Raw genomic sequence first — 16,741 nt, 5'->3', positions numbered from 1 at the left:
ACTCCCCTGCTTAACAGCCGGCGATGGATCCCATTCCCCTCCAGCACTCAGCCTTCAGTCTCAACCCAGCTTGGTGTCCTCCTATCCCTCCCAGCTCCAAACCCCTGAGTCACCCCTACCTGACTGAGATATGACCCATACCTCTCAGTTGCCATTCCTTCTTCCTGGATGCCTTCCATATTTTAAATATTTAAATTTTAAAAAGTTATGTATGTACAACATCATAAGCCTTTTTTTTTTTTTTTTTTTTTTGGAGACAGAGTCTTCCTCTGTCGCCCAGGCTGGAGTGCAGTGGTGCGATGTCAGTTCACTGCAAGCTCCACCTCCCAGGTTTACACCATTCTCCTGCCTCAGCCTCCCGAGTAGCTGGGACTACAGTCACCCACCACCATGCCCGGCTAATTTTCTTTCGTATTTTTAGTAGAGACAGGGTTTCACCATATTAGCCAGGATGGTCTCGATCTTCTGACCTCGTGATCTGCCTCTCTTGGCCTCCCAAAGTGCTGGGATCACAGGCGTGAGCCATGGCACCCGGCCAAGACTTTTTTTTTTTTTATGCTTTAAGTTATAGGGTACATGTGTACAACGTGCATGTTTGTTACATAGGTATACATGTGCCATGTTGGTTTGCTGCACCCATCAACTCATCATTTACATTAAGTATTTCTCCAAATGCTATCCCTCCCACAGTCCCCCACCCCCTGACAGGCCCTGATGTGTGATGTTCCCTGCCCTGTGCCCTGTGTTCTCATTGTTCAACTCCCACCTATGAGTGAGAACATGTGGTGTTTGGTTTTCTGTCCTTGTGATAGTTTGCTTGGAATGATGGTTTCCAGCTTCATCCATGTCCCTGCAAAGGACATGAACTCATCCTTTTTTATGGCTGCATAGTATTCCAAGGTGCACATGTGCCACATTTTCTTAATCCAGTCTATCATTGATGGACATTTGGGTTGGTTCCAAGTCTTTGCTATTGTGAATAAGACTTTTTTTTTTTTAATGAAAAAGCCGTCCCTAGACTGGATACCACAGCTCTGTTCCCGCCTCCCCTTTTCAACTTCAGCTGTTTCTTTTGGGATTTGTCTCCTTACTTCTAAATAACAGGCTTTACCTTGTTACTGTTTGGTTTTTCTGTTTCAGTTTTTAATCGCTTGACTTCTGGCTGTGAAGGATGAGGATGTAGATCTGTTATACAGCATTGCCCCTCCCCACTTCTTTTTAAAATGTCTTCTTCCCACCTTCTCAATATATTCATATTTTTGTTAAATAAATGTTTAATTATGACTATTTAAATGTTATTCATAGTCAAATCATATATTATACTATCTTACATTTTATACTATATTAAATTTCCTTGGAATAAATATCTCTTTTTCAATGTGCCTAAACTTTCTATGTATTGATCATTAATTTGTTTCCTGATTCACTGCTGGAAGCATAAATCTCCTCAGTATTTTAGAACCCTGGGTGTTCCTTCAATTTCATCCTCATGAAGATGTGTCTCCTAGGGCCTTCTGTCCTGCTCTTGTCTGTTCTGGGTGCTGTTTGGGTCTCCTGCTCAGCTGTGATCCTGGAATCTCTCTTCACCATCATCCTGAAATCCTTCTTTTTCCTGTGTTGCTTTCCTTGTTTTCTGGATCCAATGTCTTCCTCCTTCCTGTTTTTATTTTTCCCTTTGTTTTAGTGAAGCACATCCTCAAGTAGTTTCCTGGGAAGGGAGTTATCAGGGTTAAATTTTTTTAGACCGTTTGTGTCAAAAAGATCTTTAGCTGATCCTCACTCTTGACTGATAGTTTGGCTGGGTATGGAATTCTAGCTTGGAAATCATTTGCACTCAGCATTTGAAGGTACAGTTTCACTGTTTCTTGGCTTCTGGTGTTGCTGTTGAGAAGTCTTATGCCATATTGATTCTAGATCACGTCTTATTATCCTATTCCCACACTCTTCCCTAGAAGCTTTTCAGTTCTTCTCTTTCTCTCCAGCAGGCTGAAATACCATGTGTTGAATTGATGCAGCTGTGACTTCATCCACTGGCTGGACACTAGCAGAAACTTCCAATGTGGGAGCTCATGTTGTTCAATTCTGGCAAATTTTCGTGTTTCATGATTTCCTCCCTCCATTTTCTCTCTTTCTGAAATGGCTCTTTTTCCTATGTATTCTGTTTTATTTTCCATCTTGTCTTTTTTTCTTTGTTGCTGTTTTCTGAGAAATTTCTTTAACTTTGACCTCTAACTCCATTATTCAGAGTTTTAAAAAATCTGCTGTATTTGGCCAGGCACAGCATCTCATGCCTGTAATCCCAGCACTTTGGGAGGCCAAGGTGAGTGGATTGCTTGAGCCCAGTTCAAGACCAGCCTGGGCAACATGGTAAGACCCTGCCTCTACAAAATATATAAAAATTAGCTGGATGTGGTGGCCTGGGCCTGTAGTCCCAGCTGCTAGGGAGGCTGAGGTGGGACGATCACTTGAGCCTGGGAAGTCAAGGCTGCAGTGAGCTGAGATCACACCATCGCATTCTAGCCTGGGCAACAGAGTGAGATCCTGTCTTAAAAACAACAATAATCTTTTATATGTTTCATCTCTCATAGCTCTGCATGTTTTTTCAACAGTCTCTTGTTCTTGTTTCAAGATGCAATGGTTTCTCTGATCTCTTTGAGCCTATTAGTCCTGGCTCCAGCAATGCTTCTATTTCTGTCATCAGCTCAGTTTCCTCAGTTCCTTTCTTGCTGTTTGTCTTGCCTCCATCTTTCATGCCAGAGGCTTTTCTCAGATGTCTGGTGGTCCTTGGTAGTCATTCATATTTAAGAGTAAGTCACTGAGAAACTGATTGGAATATGTGTATATGTGTGCAGATAGCATGGGAGCTTGCCACTGGTAGGTCTCAGTATAGAGTAATCTGGTGGAGAATAGGCTGTTTCGTTGGGGGACAGTTATCTGTAGGACTTTTCTTGGGGAGGGTCTTCCTCAGAAGGAATACCTCTAATTCCCTGTCTGGATTGTAAAAGCTACCAGCTTTCTGGAAGCTGAGTGCGGGAAGGAGGCAGAGAAGGTCTCAGTCTCAGCTACTCTGCTACTAGTTGATTGCAGTTTATTGGCCCTGCTTGGTGTCTCAGGATTCAGAGTCCCTCTGGGGAAATTCTCAAGCATAAATATCTAGTTTCTCCTGGAGTAATCGTGGAGTGGTTGGGTTCAGACAAGGAAGGGAGAGAGGAGCTATAGGGGCCTCTCTGCTTTTTTTTTTTTCTTTTCCCGAGATGGTGTCTCGCTCTGTTGCCCAGGCTGGAGTGCAGTAGCACCATCTCGGCTCACTGCAAGCTCTGTCTCCTGGGTTCACACCATTCTCCTGCCTCAGCCTCCCGAATAGCTGGGACTACAGGCGCCCGCCGCCACGCCTGGCTAATTTTTTTGTATTTTTAGCAGAGACGGGGTTTCACCTTGTTAGCCAAGACGGTCTCGATCTCCTGACCTCATGATCCACCCGCCTCGGTCTCCCAAAGCGCTGGGATTACAGGCATGAGCCACCGTGCCCGGCCGCCTCTCTGCTTTTTACATAGATCTCTAGCTCACCCTCCCATTTCTAGTTCACTTGTTCCTCACTGTCAGAGGTACCTGGTGCCCCCTATTCCAGAGACTTTCCAGAGTTCTTAAAAATTCAGAGTTAAAAAGTTCCAGAGTGTAAATATGCTTTGCCTCTTGGCTTCTCTCTGGGCAAGCGCTGGGCTTTCTTTGTCTTTGTTTTCCAGATTCCAAAATTTGATTGCTATAATCTACTTTCCTGATCTCTTTGACCCCATGGATTTTATCCATTTACAATAATTTTAGTATTGGCACGGGGCTCCCCCATGTAGGGTGGTGCAGGGAGACTCACTAACCACAGGAGGTCCTGCCCGGGGCTCCTCCTTTACCCCCCTCCTTTTGGGGCAGGCTGGAGGGAGGGTCAGGTAATGCTGCTCACACAAAGCCTGCCTAGAAGTCCAGAGGTGGGGGGTACTCTGGGCCTCAGCTGTCAAGACTGGCAACCCTTTAACCCCTGATGACCCAGAAAATGCCCTCCCTTAAAATGTCTGAGTACCATGCTTCTTTGGCATCAGGGAGGGGACGAGAGTGTGGTGTCCTCTAAGTCTGCTCCCTGCTTGGCCGGGCTGTTTGCAGCTCCTTGGTCACTGAGTCCTTGACTGCAGGGGAAGAGAGGTTGGCCTCAGGCTCCAGGTTAAGCCACGGTTCTGAGAACGGGTGTGGGGGATCAGGCTTATATTCCATGCTAGAGCTCTGGAGTGGGTGCGTGGGGTTGGGATGGGGCTGCAGAAGTGCCTTTTAAGATTATGTGCATGGACTGATCTGTCATTGGTTCCCTGCCATCTTTATCTTTTGGATTCCCCTCGGAGCAGGGGGAGGAAGGAGTTTCTTTTGGGTTCCATTGAATCAAATGAAAGGGAAAGTAAAGCTGTTCCTATGTCCTGGGCTCTGGAGCTTCTATTCCTGATCCCTGCAGAAGAAGGAGACGGTGGTGGTGGTGGGTGGGGGTGGCGGGGCACAGAGGAAGCCGGTACCGGGCCCTGCACCCCATTCCCACTCCCAGATCCCTCTGGACACAGCATTTTTCTCCACTGAGCACAGCCTTCCCTTGCCCCACAGCCAACAGCAACATGCCTCCCAACAAAAGCATCTGCCCCTCAGCCAAAACCCCTGTTGCCTCTCTCTGGGGAAATTGTAGGACTGGGTCAGGGTGGGGGGACCATTCTCTGCAGGGAGATTAGGAGTGTCTGTCAGGGGTGGGTGGAGCGGGGTGGGGCCCTGGCTTACTCACATCCTCGAGAGTCCTTTGCTGGCAGATTTGGGGAGCCCACAGCACAGGTGTCTGTCTCAGTATTGTCTTCCAAGCTCCCAGGCCACAGTAGTGGGGGGCTCCCCTCTCTGGCTTCTTCTTTGGTGACAGTCAAGGTTGGGGGTGGGGTGAGAGAGGGTCCTGCTTCTCTTCTAGGAGCAGTTGATCCCAGGAAGAGCAGTGGAGCCTCCAGCAGGGGCTGTTGGGGCCTGTCTGAGGAGACAGGACGCGTCAGGCAGCCCCAGACACGACCACATTCCTCCCAACATGCCTGCCGGGGTCTGTGGAGCCCAGGGGCTGACGGGAGGGTGGGTGGGGGCCGGAAGGGTTTGCTTTGGGAGGTTGTCTGGGAGATTGCTGAAGTTTTGATATACACACCTCCAAAGCAGGACCAAGTGGACTCCTAGAAATGTCCCCTGACCCTTGGGGCTTCAGGAGTCAGGGACCCTCGTGTCCACTTCAGCCTTGCCCTTGGCACAGCCTGGCACCACTCCAGCCTCTACTCCTCCCCAGAACATCTCCTGGGCCAGTTCCACAAGGGGCTCAAACGAGGGCACCTGAGCCAGACTTCTGCCTACACTAGGGATGTTCTGGGGGTCTGAGAGGATATCTGGGGCTGGAAGAAAAAAAGGCCCCCCCAGGCCTGTTCCTGGATGCAGCTCCATCCACTTTGGGGCTAAGCCTGGGCTACAACAATGCCAACCAGGCTTCTTGCCATACTCGGTTTACAAAAGCCTTTCACATACGCTGTCGCATTGGCTTCTCAGAGCTGACTGCAGTAGGCAGAGTAGATGGTATGACTCCCACTTTGCAGATGAGAACACTGAGGCTCAGAGAAGCGCCAAGCCCTGGGTCACGGGGGCGTAAATGGCAGAGCCAGGACCCACCTGACTCCAGGCTGTTTCCTGGCCTCCATGAGGCCACCCGCCCTATGGTGTGGTGGATGTCAGATCCTCACCGTAGGGAGGAAATTAGGGTCTGTGCCCAGGGCTGGGGAGAGCTGCCTGGATTTCTCTTTGATGGGGGTGTTGGGGTGGGAATCACCATACACCTGACTGGCTGAGTGTATTTCAGGGATGGCACAGGCTTCTCAGCAGAGCATGGCAGGTCAGGCCTGGGAGGGCCCCCCAGACCTCCTTGTCTCTAACAGCGGGTCATGGTGAGGGAGGCCTCTCTGTGCCCAAGGTGACCTTGCCATGCCGGTGCTCTCCCGCTGGGTATCTGTCCCCTGCAGTGGTGGGCTTCCTCTAAGTGGATGTTAAAGGCCCATCCAGTTCATGGAGAGCTAGCAGGTCACCAGGTTTAAGGTGCAGAGGCCCTGCTCTCTGTCACCCTGGCTGAGCCCAGTGTGCGGGTTCCTGAGGGCTGGGACTCCCGGGGCCCCATGGGAAAGTGTAGCCTGCAGGCCCATACCTCCCCCTGTGAATCACGCCTGGCGGGAGAAGAAAGCCCAAAACACCCCAAACAATGAGTTTCCAGTAAAATATGACAGACATGATGAGGCAGAGGAGAGGAGGGACCTGGCTGGGAGTTGGCGCTAGCCTGTGGGTGATGAAAGCCAAGGGGAATGGAAAGTGCCAGGCCCGCCCCCTACCCATGAGTATAAAGCACTCGCATCCCTTTCCAATTTACCTGAGCACCTTCTCTTCACTCAGCCAACTGCTCGCTCACTCACCTCCCTCCTTGGCACCATGAGCACCTGCAGCCGCCAGTTCACCTCCTCCAGCTCCATGAAGGGCTCCTGCGGCATCGGGAGCGGCATCGGGGGCGGCTCCAGCCGCATCTCCTCCATCCTGGCCGGAGGGTCCTGCCGCGCCCCCAGCACCTACAGGGGTGACCTGTCTGTCTCCTCCTCCTGCTTCTCCTCGGGGGGAGCCTACAGGCTGGGGGTCGGCTATGGCGATGGCTTCAGCAGCAGCAGCAGCTTCGGTAGTGGCTTTGTGGGAGGATATGGTGGTGGCCTTGGTGCTGGCTTCGGTGGTGGCTTGGGTGGTGGCTTTGCTGGTGGTGATGGGTTTCTGGTGGGCAGTGAGAAGGTGACCATGCAGAACCTCAACGACAGCCTGGTCTCCTACCTGGACAAGGTGCATGCCCTGGAGGAGGCCAACGCTGACCTGGAGGTGAAGATCCATGACTGGTACCAGTGGCAGCGGCCTGCTGAGATCAAAGACTACAGTCCCTACTTCAAGACCATCGAGGATCTGAGGAACAAGGCGGGTGAATGGGCAGCAGAAGGTGCCATTCCAGCTAGCTCCTTCTGGGAACAATAGATGCCCCAGGACACTGACACCTTAAGATTTCTCTATAGGACAGAGCCCACCCCAGATCCCTTCTTTCGAGGTCTTGGATGCCCTAACAGCTGATCAGTGAGAGGATGCTCTCTCTTCCCCAGCCTGCTCATCCCCTTCTGATGTCAAATCCTCAGATCAAGTGAGATCAGTGGTTCCTGTCCTTACATTTTACAGAGGAAGCAGTTGAAGCTTTGAGAGGTGCTGTGACCAGCTGCAGGTCACATAGCAAATTAATGGCAGAGCCAAGGCTGGGGCCCTTGTGTCCTACCTTCCAGCACAGGGGAGGAGCGAGGCTCTAACAGGACCAGGCAAGACATCCAAACCGCTCATTAGCTCACTAGTCTGGGCTGTGGCTGCCGCCGCCCATAAGCCTTGGTACAGTCTGGTCCCTCCCCACTGCCAGGCAGACATGGAGAGGCTGCAGAGACAATCAGTGTGGCCCCTTGACGTGCCTTGCACAAAGGGAGCCTGGCAGGCTTGTGCCCTGACTCCAGCCCCCTCCTCCCTGCTCCCACCGAAAATCCTTTGCTTGACTTAACCCACTGCCCTTTAGCCACACAGGACTCCTGCCCTGGCAGTCACTTTGCTTGTTTCCACTTCAGGACATTTGCACATGCTGTATGCCCCTCCCCTTTTTCCTTCTCCTGGCTCACTTCTCCTCCTCCTTCAAGTGTCTCTTTCTCAGGGAGAAGGTCACTGATGCCCCCAACCATGCCACACCCTTTATTATGTGCTCTCCATTCCCCCACCAACCATGCTCACCTCAGTTGTGAATTGCATGTTTATTTTTGCAGGTCTATTTTATCCCATAACTGTTCATCAAGATAAGGGCTTGCTCATTACTTTATCCCCAGCACTCAACCCAATGCCTGGCACATAGTAGGTGCTCAATAAAGGATGAATCTGAATTTACAGTGAGGAAACAGGTTCAGAGAGGGGAAGCAACTTTCCCCAAATAAGTGGAAGAATCCGGCTTTACACTATGACCTGCCTGGCTCCGAAGCCGGTGCTCTCAGCCTCCCTGCTAGGTGTGTCCCAGCAGATACAAGCCTGGGGTGCCTAGACTCAGATGGAGGCACCTATGCGGGCCCACTCCATCCCCTCACTGTGGTCTGATAGGGTCTGGCTGGGCAGAGTGGTGGCAAGTGCCTGTTGTATGAGAAAGAATCAGTGTTGACAGACAGGTGCAGGTACCCACAGCCCTGCACCAGTGGGCAGTGCACACCTGCCTAGATGGCTCGTGGAGGCTCCAGGGGAGGAGCCGTGACTCAGCGGGTGCTCCCTCTCCCAGCAGCCAGCCACATGCTGACTCAGGTCCCTCACTTGCCCCACCTGGGGATCAATAACAGACAGCAATGGGGAGTAAGTTGAGGGTGTGGGAAGCAAGAGGGCTCCCACGACCAGAGCAAAGCTGTCCTTGTGCTGCCTCCAGGTCCCCATGTCCCCAGTGGACGATACCTTTGCCTCTGGGGACACCTTGCAAGTAGGGTCTTTGGTTCCCTCTCTGTCCCTCTGTCTGCCTATCTGGGTCCTTGCAGCCCTTCTCTCCTACTCCATCCACTCCCCAAATGGAGGGCCTGCATTTGGGGAATGTAAGTACTGAAGGCAAAATGCCTGGGTTTGAATTTCGTTCTGTCCCTTGCACCCTGCCTGGGCTCAAATACTAGCTCTGCTTATTAAGTTCTTTTAAGGGGATGACCTTTGAGCAAATGTCTTAGCTTCTGTTTTCCCAAGTAAATGGACACAATAGTTGCTACCTTGTGAAAGATTCATGTAATTGACCAGTGTTTACCAAGTAGTATCAGTGTTCAGTTTCAGTCATTGGTGATTCTGCAGTTGGACTGTGATGGGGTGTTGGGGTGGGGGTGGTGTGTGTGTGTAGCACTTAATTGCACGCAGAAAGGAAAAGACACTTTTGATGACCGAGAGGCAGCTTTTCTCTGTTTTTGTGTCAAAAGGGAGGAAGGGAGTTTGGAGAGGGAAACGAATTCTGTTCAATACTAAGCTCTCTTCCTCAAAAATCAGAGGTACATAGAATGTGTAATAACTTACAGAATTTCTAGACTTCAACAATCTGAATTTTTTTAAATTCATTTTTATTTTTTCAGGTTGAGACTGAGCTAAAGTTAATCTGTGGTGACATTCTGAATGTACTGGACAAACACCTTATTCCAGCAGCTAACACTGGCAAGTCCAAGGTTTTCTATTATGAAATGTAGGTTCTATACTAAAAATTAACAAGTGTACTTCAGTAATTTTAAACACGCTCAGGAATAATTGGCTTTGTTTCTTTTTTTCTTAGCTATTTCCTATTATTTTCCTTATTAAATATAACGAAAAATCCCACAGAAATTAACTGAGGAGCCTCTAAATATCAACAAAATTATCACTTGATAGACTAGAATTAAGCAAGTGGTTCCAAGAAATGGCACAAGTGTATTAATCATAAAATAAAACTTCTACATGAAACTTTCAGCCAGCACTGTGAAATGTGTGGCCGTTTAGGGGAGGGGAATGAGATAGGTCCCATGAAAGCAAAAGAATATAAATAGGTAAAGCAAAAGCTAATGCATTTTTTATAATAGCCTGACCATCTTTTTATTCCAACATTGACTATCCTTCTAACATTAAACAATTATTTTTAAATAAAAGTTGGAAACCTACATAGAAGAAAGTCATGATTCTAAAAAGGCCAACTTTTAATCTCACATTTTCCTTCCTAGTATAGAACCTACATTTCCTAATAGAAAACCTTGGACTTGCCAGTGTCAGCTACTGGAATGAGGTGTTTGTTCAGTGCATCCAGCACGTCGCCACAGATTAACTGTAGCTCAGTCTCAACCTGAAAAAATAAAAATACATTTTAAAAAATCAGATTGTTTCAGTCTAGAAATTCTGTAAATTATTACACATTCTATCTACCTCTGATTTTGAAGAAGAGAGCTTAGTATTAAAGAGAATTGGTTTCCCTCTCCAAACTCCCTTCTTCCCTTTTGACACAAAAGCAGAGAAAAGTTGCCTCTCGGTTATAAAAAGTATCTTTTCCTTTCCGCATGCGATTAAGTGCTACACACACACACACCACCCCCACCCCAACACCCCATCACAGTCCAACTGCAGAATCAACAATGACTGAAACTGAACACTGATGCTGCTTGGTAAACACTGGTCAATTACATGAATCTTTCACAAGGTAGCAACTATTGTGTCCATTTACTTGGGAAAGCAGAAGCTAAGACATTTGCTCAAAGGTCATCACCATAAAAGAACTTAACAAGCAGAGCTAGTATTTGAACCCAGGCAGGGTGCAAGGGACAGAACAAAATTCAAACCCAGGCAGTTTGCCTTCAGTATTTACATTCCTAACAACGTTCAACAGGCAGTTCCTTTAGTGGAAGAGATCCAAAACTAGTTAAGATACCAAAAATCTATGGACCAAAGTAACTATTGCCACTCATCTCTATTCATTTATAATGCTGAAAAGGTACAGCACCTCTAAACGCACATACCCAGCTTGCTTCCTTTTTTTTCTTTTCCTTTTTTTTTTTTTTTTTTTTTGAGACTGAGTCTCACTTTGTCCCTCAGTCTGGAGTGCAAGTGGTGCGATCTCGGCTCACTGCAACCTCCGCCTCCCGGATTCAAGCTATTCTGGTGCCTCAGCCTGCGGAGTAGTTGGTATTACGGGCACTTGCCATCATGCCTGGCTAATTTTTGTATTTTTCTTTCTTTCTTTCTTTCTTTTTTTTTGAGACAGACTCTCGCTGGTCGCCCAGGCTGGAGTGCAGTGGCACGATCTCCGCCTACTGCAAGCTCCGCCTCCCGGGTTCACGCCATTCTCCTGCCTCAGCCTCCTGAGTAGCTGGGACTACAGTCGCCCGCAACCATCCCCCGCTAATTTTTTGTATTTTTAGTAGAGACGGGGTTTCACCGTGTTAGCCAGGATGGTCTCGATCTCCTGACCTCGTGATCCGCCCACCTTGGCCTCCCAAAGTGCTGGGATTACAGGCGTGAGCCACCGTGCCCAGCCCCTGATTTTTGTATTTTTCTTAGTAGAGACAGTTTCACCGTGTTGGCCAGGCTGGTTTCAAACTCCTGAACTCAGGTGATCCGGCCGCCTCAGCCTCCCGAAGTGCTAGGATTACAGGCGTGAGCCACCACGCCTGACCTTATCACAGTTTTTTTTGTTTTTGTTTTTGTTTTTTTTTTTTTTTTTAAGAGACGGAGTTGGCTGGGCACGGTGGCTCACGCCTGTAATCCCAGCACTTTGGGAGGCGAGGCGGGTGGATCACGAGGTCAGGAGATCGAGACCATCCTGGCTGACAGGGTGAAACCCCGTCTGTACTAAAAATACAAAAAATTAGCCGGGTGTGGTGGCGGGCTCCTGTAGTCCCAGCTACTCGGGAGGCTGAGGCAGGAGAATGGCGTGAACTAGAGAGGCAGAGCTTGCGGTGAGCCGAGATCACGCCACTGCACTCCAGCCGGGGCCACAGAGCAAGACTCCGTCTCAAAAAAAAAAAAAAAAAAGAGACGGAGTCTCACTCTGTCTCCCCGGCTGAAGTGCAGTGGTGCGATCTTGGCTCACTGCAACCTCCGCCTCCTGAGTGCAAGCAATTCTTTTGCCTCAGCCTCCTGAGTAGCTGGACTACATGTGCACGCCGCCACGCGTGGCTAATTTTTTTTTATATTTTAGTAGAGACGGGGTTTCACTGTGTTGCCCAGGCTGGTCTTGAACTCCTTAGCTCAGGCAATGCGCCCGCCTCAGTCTCCCAAAGTGCTAGGATTATAGGCATGAGCCACTGCGCCTGGCCTATCACAACGTTTTAAAAGTGAAAAGTTATGTACATATAAATATTCCTTACATGTGTATCTACATTATTAAAAACCATAAACCAACTGAAATATAAATGGGGGAACAGTTTAACACACATCAGTAAGACTGAAACTTGTTTATGCTAAGAGAGAAAACATAAAATGATGAGTGCTAGGAGAATAACTGTTAAAAACATGCCCATTGGCCCGGTGTGGTGGCTCTTGCCCTGTAATCCCAGCACTTTGGGAGGCTGAGGCAGGTGGATCACCTGAGTTCAAGTGATCAAGACCATCCTGGCCAACACGGTGAAACCACGTCTCTACTAAAAATAGAAAAATTAGCTGGGCATGGTGGTGGGTGGCTGTAGTCCCAGCTACTCAGGAGGCTGAGGCAGGAGAATCTCTGGAACCCAGGAGGTGGAGGGTGCAGTAAGGTGAGACGGTGCCACTGCACTCCAGCATGGGCAACAGAGAGACACTCCATCTCAAAAAAAAAAAAAAAAAAGAATTCTATTGCCCAGATTAACAAACTAATTTTGTGCCAACTGCCTTAATGAAGATAAAATAAATGAAATAAACTACTAAATTTAGTGCAAAAGAGCAGAGCAGACAATCTATTAATTTGGTAGTTTTGTTAAGAATGATGATAGCTAATATTCATGGAGAGCTTGTTATGATATGAGCCACGTCCTATCCTAAATATCCTACTTGTTTTAACTTCATCCTCGCAACAAATATATGAGATGGATTCTAAAACTCTCTTCACTTAGAAACAACTGGGGCCTAGAGAGGAGATTTCTCTGTGCCATATGATGCTGTTTGGTAGCATTTTGCCCTCAGTGGTTTCTTTCAAAATTGGGGTCAGTCCTCTCAAACCCCTTTGCTGCTTTATCAACTAAGTTTATACCCTCTTCTGAATCCTTTGTTGTCATTTCAACAATGTTTACAGCATCCTCACCAGTAGAATCCATCTCAAGAAACCACTTTCTTTGCTCATCTGTTAAAATCAACTCCTCACCTGTTCGCGTTTTCTCATGAGCTTATTGCAATTCGGTCACATCTTCAGGCTCCGCTTCTAATTCTAGTTTTCTTGCGAGTTCTGCCCCATCTGCCGTTACTTTCTCCACTGAAGGCTTGAACCCCTCAAAGTCATCCAGGGTGGTTGGAATCAATTTCTTCCAAACTCCTGTTAATGTTGATATTCTGACCTCCTCATGAATGTTCTTTTTTTTTTTTTACTTTCACATTTTCGTTTTTAATGTTAACATGAACCTCCACTATGCTGAACAAATATGTTCTTCTAATAGTTGTATTAAATTGTTTATGTTAATTATTTTTACAGCTCAAATATTTAAAGGAGTGAATTGGAAAATACTTCATTAATGCATCGAAATGTCCAACAATGATAGACTGGATTAAGAAAATGTGGCACATATACACCATGGAATACTATGCAGCCATAAAAAATGATGAGTTCGTGTCCTTTGTAGGGACATGGATGAAATTGGAAACCATCATTCTCAGTAAACTATCGCAAGAACAAAAAACCAAACACCGCATATTCTCACTCATAGGTGGGAATTGAACAATGAGATCTCATGAATGTTCTTAATGGTATCTAGAATGGTAACTCCTTTCCACAACGCTTTCCATTTACTTTGCACAGATCCATCAGAAGAATCACTATCTACGACAGCTTTAGCCTTACAAAATGTATTTCTTAACTAATAAGACTTGAAAGTCAAAATCACTCCTTGAACCACGGGCTTCACAATGCATGCTGTGTTGGCAGGCGTGAAAACAACATTCCTCTCCTTGTACGTCTCCATCAGAGCTCTTGAGTAACCAGGTGTGTTGTCAAAAAGAAATAATATTTTGAAAGAATTCTTTTTTTTCTGAGCAGTAGGTCTCCACAGTGGGCTTCAAATATTCAGCAAATCATGCTGTAAACAGATGTCTTCCAGGCTTTGCTGTTAAGTGTACAGAGCACAGGCAGAATAGATTGAACATAATTCTTAAGGGCTCTAGCATTTCTGGGATGATAAACAAACAACGGCTTCAATTTAAAGTCACCAGCTATGTCAGCCCCTAAGAAGACAGTCAGCTGTCCTTTGAAGCTTTGAAGCCAGGCACTGACTTCTCGTTTCTAGGAGGAAAGTCTTAAATGGCATCTTCCACCGGAAGGTGGAGGTTACAGTGAGCTGTGACTATGCCACTGCACTCCAGCCTGGGTGACAGAATGAGATCCTGTCTCAAAAAAAAAACACACACACACACAAAACAAACAAACAAACAAAAGCCCCAAAACCAGCTTCTTGCTTCTGTTGTCACATCTCTTACCTCTGACTTTGATCCTCCTGCTCCCTTTTATAGGACCTTTGTGATTACATTGGGACCACCTGTATAATCCAGGACAATCTCCCCATGCCAAAATTATTCATTTAATCACATCTGCAAAGTCCCTTCTACAACATATTCACAGTTTCCGGGGATTCGAATGTGGATGTTTCTGGGGGGTCGCCCACTGATAACCAGTATTATAAGTTTCTTGTAAATCCTTCCAGAGATATTTTATCTATAAATAAATAAATGCAAGTCCATAGCCTTCCCCTACCCACTTTTTATGCAAATGGCATTATTCCATATCGGTGCTCAGAGTTTTCCTCTTTTTCTTTTTTCTTTTCCGTCTTCTTTTTCTTTTCTTTTGAAAGCTACACAGAACTTATTCTATTATATGGAAATACCCTAATTTATTTCACCTTTTCCCTGTTGGAAGACTTTTAGGCTCCTTCCAATGCTTTGCTTTATAATCATTTGTGTTATAATGCTGCAATGAATAACCTTGTTTGTTGGATGATATTCAATTTAAAATCTCATTTTTCAGGACAGGCATAGTGGTTCATGCCTGAAATCCCGGCCCTTTGGGAGGCCAAGAGAGAAGGATCACTTGAGCCCAGGTGTTCAAGACCAGCCCTGGCAACATATCGAGACCTGGTCTTTTCAAAAAAATTTGAAAATTAGTGGGGCATGGCTTGGTGGCCTGCACTTATTTGGTCTCAGCTGCTCGGGAGGCTGAGGTGGGAGGATTACTTGAGCACAGGAGGTGGAGGCTGCAGTGATCCATGATCACACTCCTCACTACACTCCAGCCTGGGCAACAGAGTGAGAACCCATCTCAAAATAAAATAAAATAAAATAAAATAATCTTGTTTTTCAGAGATTGGGGGTGCCATTTAAGACATTTTGAAACCTCACAGAACTTTTTTGGGGAACTTGTTGCCTTGGAGATTAGCCTGCCCTGTCCTGCCCCCATGACCTGTACTTGGTCTTTCTCCCTCCTGGCTTCCTTAGTTAAGCCTTGTGTGTACTTATGAGCCCATGTCCATCACTCTCTGCCTTCAATTCTAGATGCTGTGATGTGAATACGCTTGAGTGGAGGCCGCATGCTTCCCAGGAGGGTGTGTATTTTCAGCGTTGTCTCTCATGATAGTATGAAAGGCTCTGGAGGGAATCACAGGCTGCCACAAACAGGCAAGGGGAAAAATCTTCCACAGACGTGTTTCAGGGACAACAAGCTTCCCAATCCTAGCCCACGCTGGCCCATAACTGGATCAGGCTGACTCTCCTTCCCCCACACCGCTGGTGTAGACAGGGACAAGAAAGAGAAGTCAGAGACACAGAGAAGCTGTGATTTGCTTGAGGTCACCAAAGTATTTAATGGCAGAGTTCAGACCTGACCTGAGGGGCAAGAAAAGCCACCCCCCTCAAATCCATGGGGAGCAGAGACTATCTGGATCAGATCTCAGATTGCCTGGGGCTTTCACAGTGCCAGGTGTGTACACTGAGCTAGGATGGGTTTCCCAGGGTGCTGTGTGGTCACATAACTCAACAATACAGACCAGAAAGCAGTGACCAGTGGGCTGAATTTGGCTAGTGGGTGTTTTCTGTTTGGCCTGCACAGTGTTTATTTTAACTTGTTATTATAGGAAATTCAAACATGCAGAGAGAATTGTACCATCAACAACACACACCCATCACTCTGCTCCAACAATGATCAACTCAGGCCTATCTTGCTTCATCCTATACCCTCCCTTGCTTGCTTCTCTTCCCACCTTCAGATATGTGGAAGCAAATCCAGAGATTTCATTCCATTGTAAATATTTCATTGTGTGTCTCTACAATATGGGAATTTGGGGAGTTTCATTTGAGACAGGGTCTCGCTTTGTTGCCCAGGCTGGAGTGCAGTGGTGCAATCATGGCTCACTACAGCCTCGACCTCCCAGGCTCAAGTGATCCTCCCACCTCAGCCTCCCAAGTAACTGGGGTTAAAGGTGTGCACCACCACATCTGGCCAATTTTTTTATTTTTTGTAGAGATGGGGGTCACACTATGTTGCCCAGTCTGGCCTAAAACTCCTGGGCTCAAGTGATTGTTTTACCTCAGCCTCCCAAAATGCTGGGATTATAGATGTAAGCCACTGGGCCCAGTCAGGAACTTTTACATAATCCTTTTTGACAAAAAATTTCCCCCAAGAAATTAGAAAGTTTTACAAAAAAAAAAAAAAAAAAAAAAAAAAATTCAGGTTTCTGTCTCATCTTAAAATTTTGGAAGTTCTGCCAATACTAAGCCCAGACGGTAATCATTGGTTAGTGCTGAGTAGATGTTGACTTTTTAGATTAGGGGTGTGACGTGTACTTTGCCACAGTCCCCACCACTCCCTACCTGGCCATCTGACTCATACACATCACCTGCCTGGCTTCTTTAGGCATTTAATTTGTGTAGGAAATTGACCTAAAGGAGATATTAGAGAAGACAT

The 16,741-nt window shown here is 47.0% G+C and overlaps 1 protein-coding gene across 1 annotated transcript; it reads left to right on the top strand.

Annotated features, from left to right (window-relative positions):
• The first annotated feature begins 6,471 nt into the window (after positions 1 to 6,471).
• On the top strand, positions 6,472 to 7,095 carry LOC115932653 (keratin, type I cytoskeletal 14-like). The gene has a single exon (XM_055387082.1). The coding sequence runs from the start codon at positions 6,517 to 6,519 to the stop codon at positions 7,093 to 7,095; it is 579 nt and encodes a 192-aa protein (XP_055243057.1). The 5' UTR covers positions 6,472 to 6,516.
• Positions 7,096 to 16,741: the final 9,646 nt, after the last annotated feature.

This window comes from Gorilla gorilla, chromosome 4, assembly GCF_029281585.2.
Source record: "Gorilla gorilla gorilla isolate KB3781 chromosome 4, NHGRI_mGorGor1-v2.1_pri, whole genome shotgun sequence".
Lineage (NCBI taxonomy): Eukaryota > Metazoa > Chordata > Mammalia > Primates > Hominidae > Gorilla > Gorilla gorilla.
The sequence above is the reverse complement of the archived record's forward strand: the minus strand, read 5'-3'. Positions and strand labels throughout refer to the sequence as shown.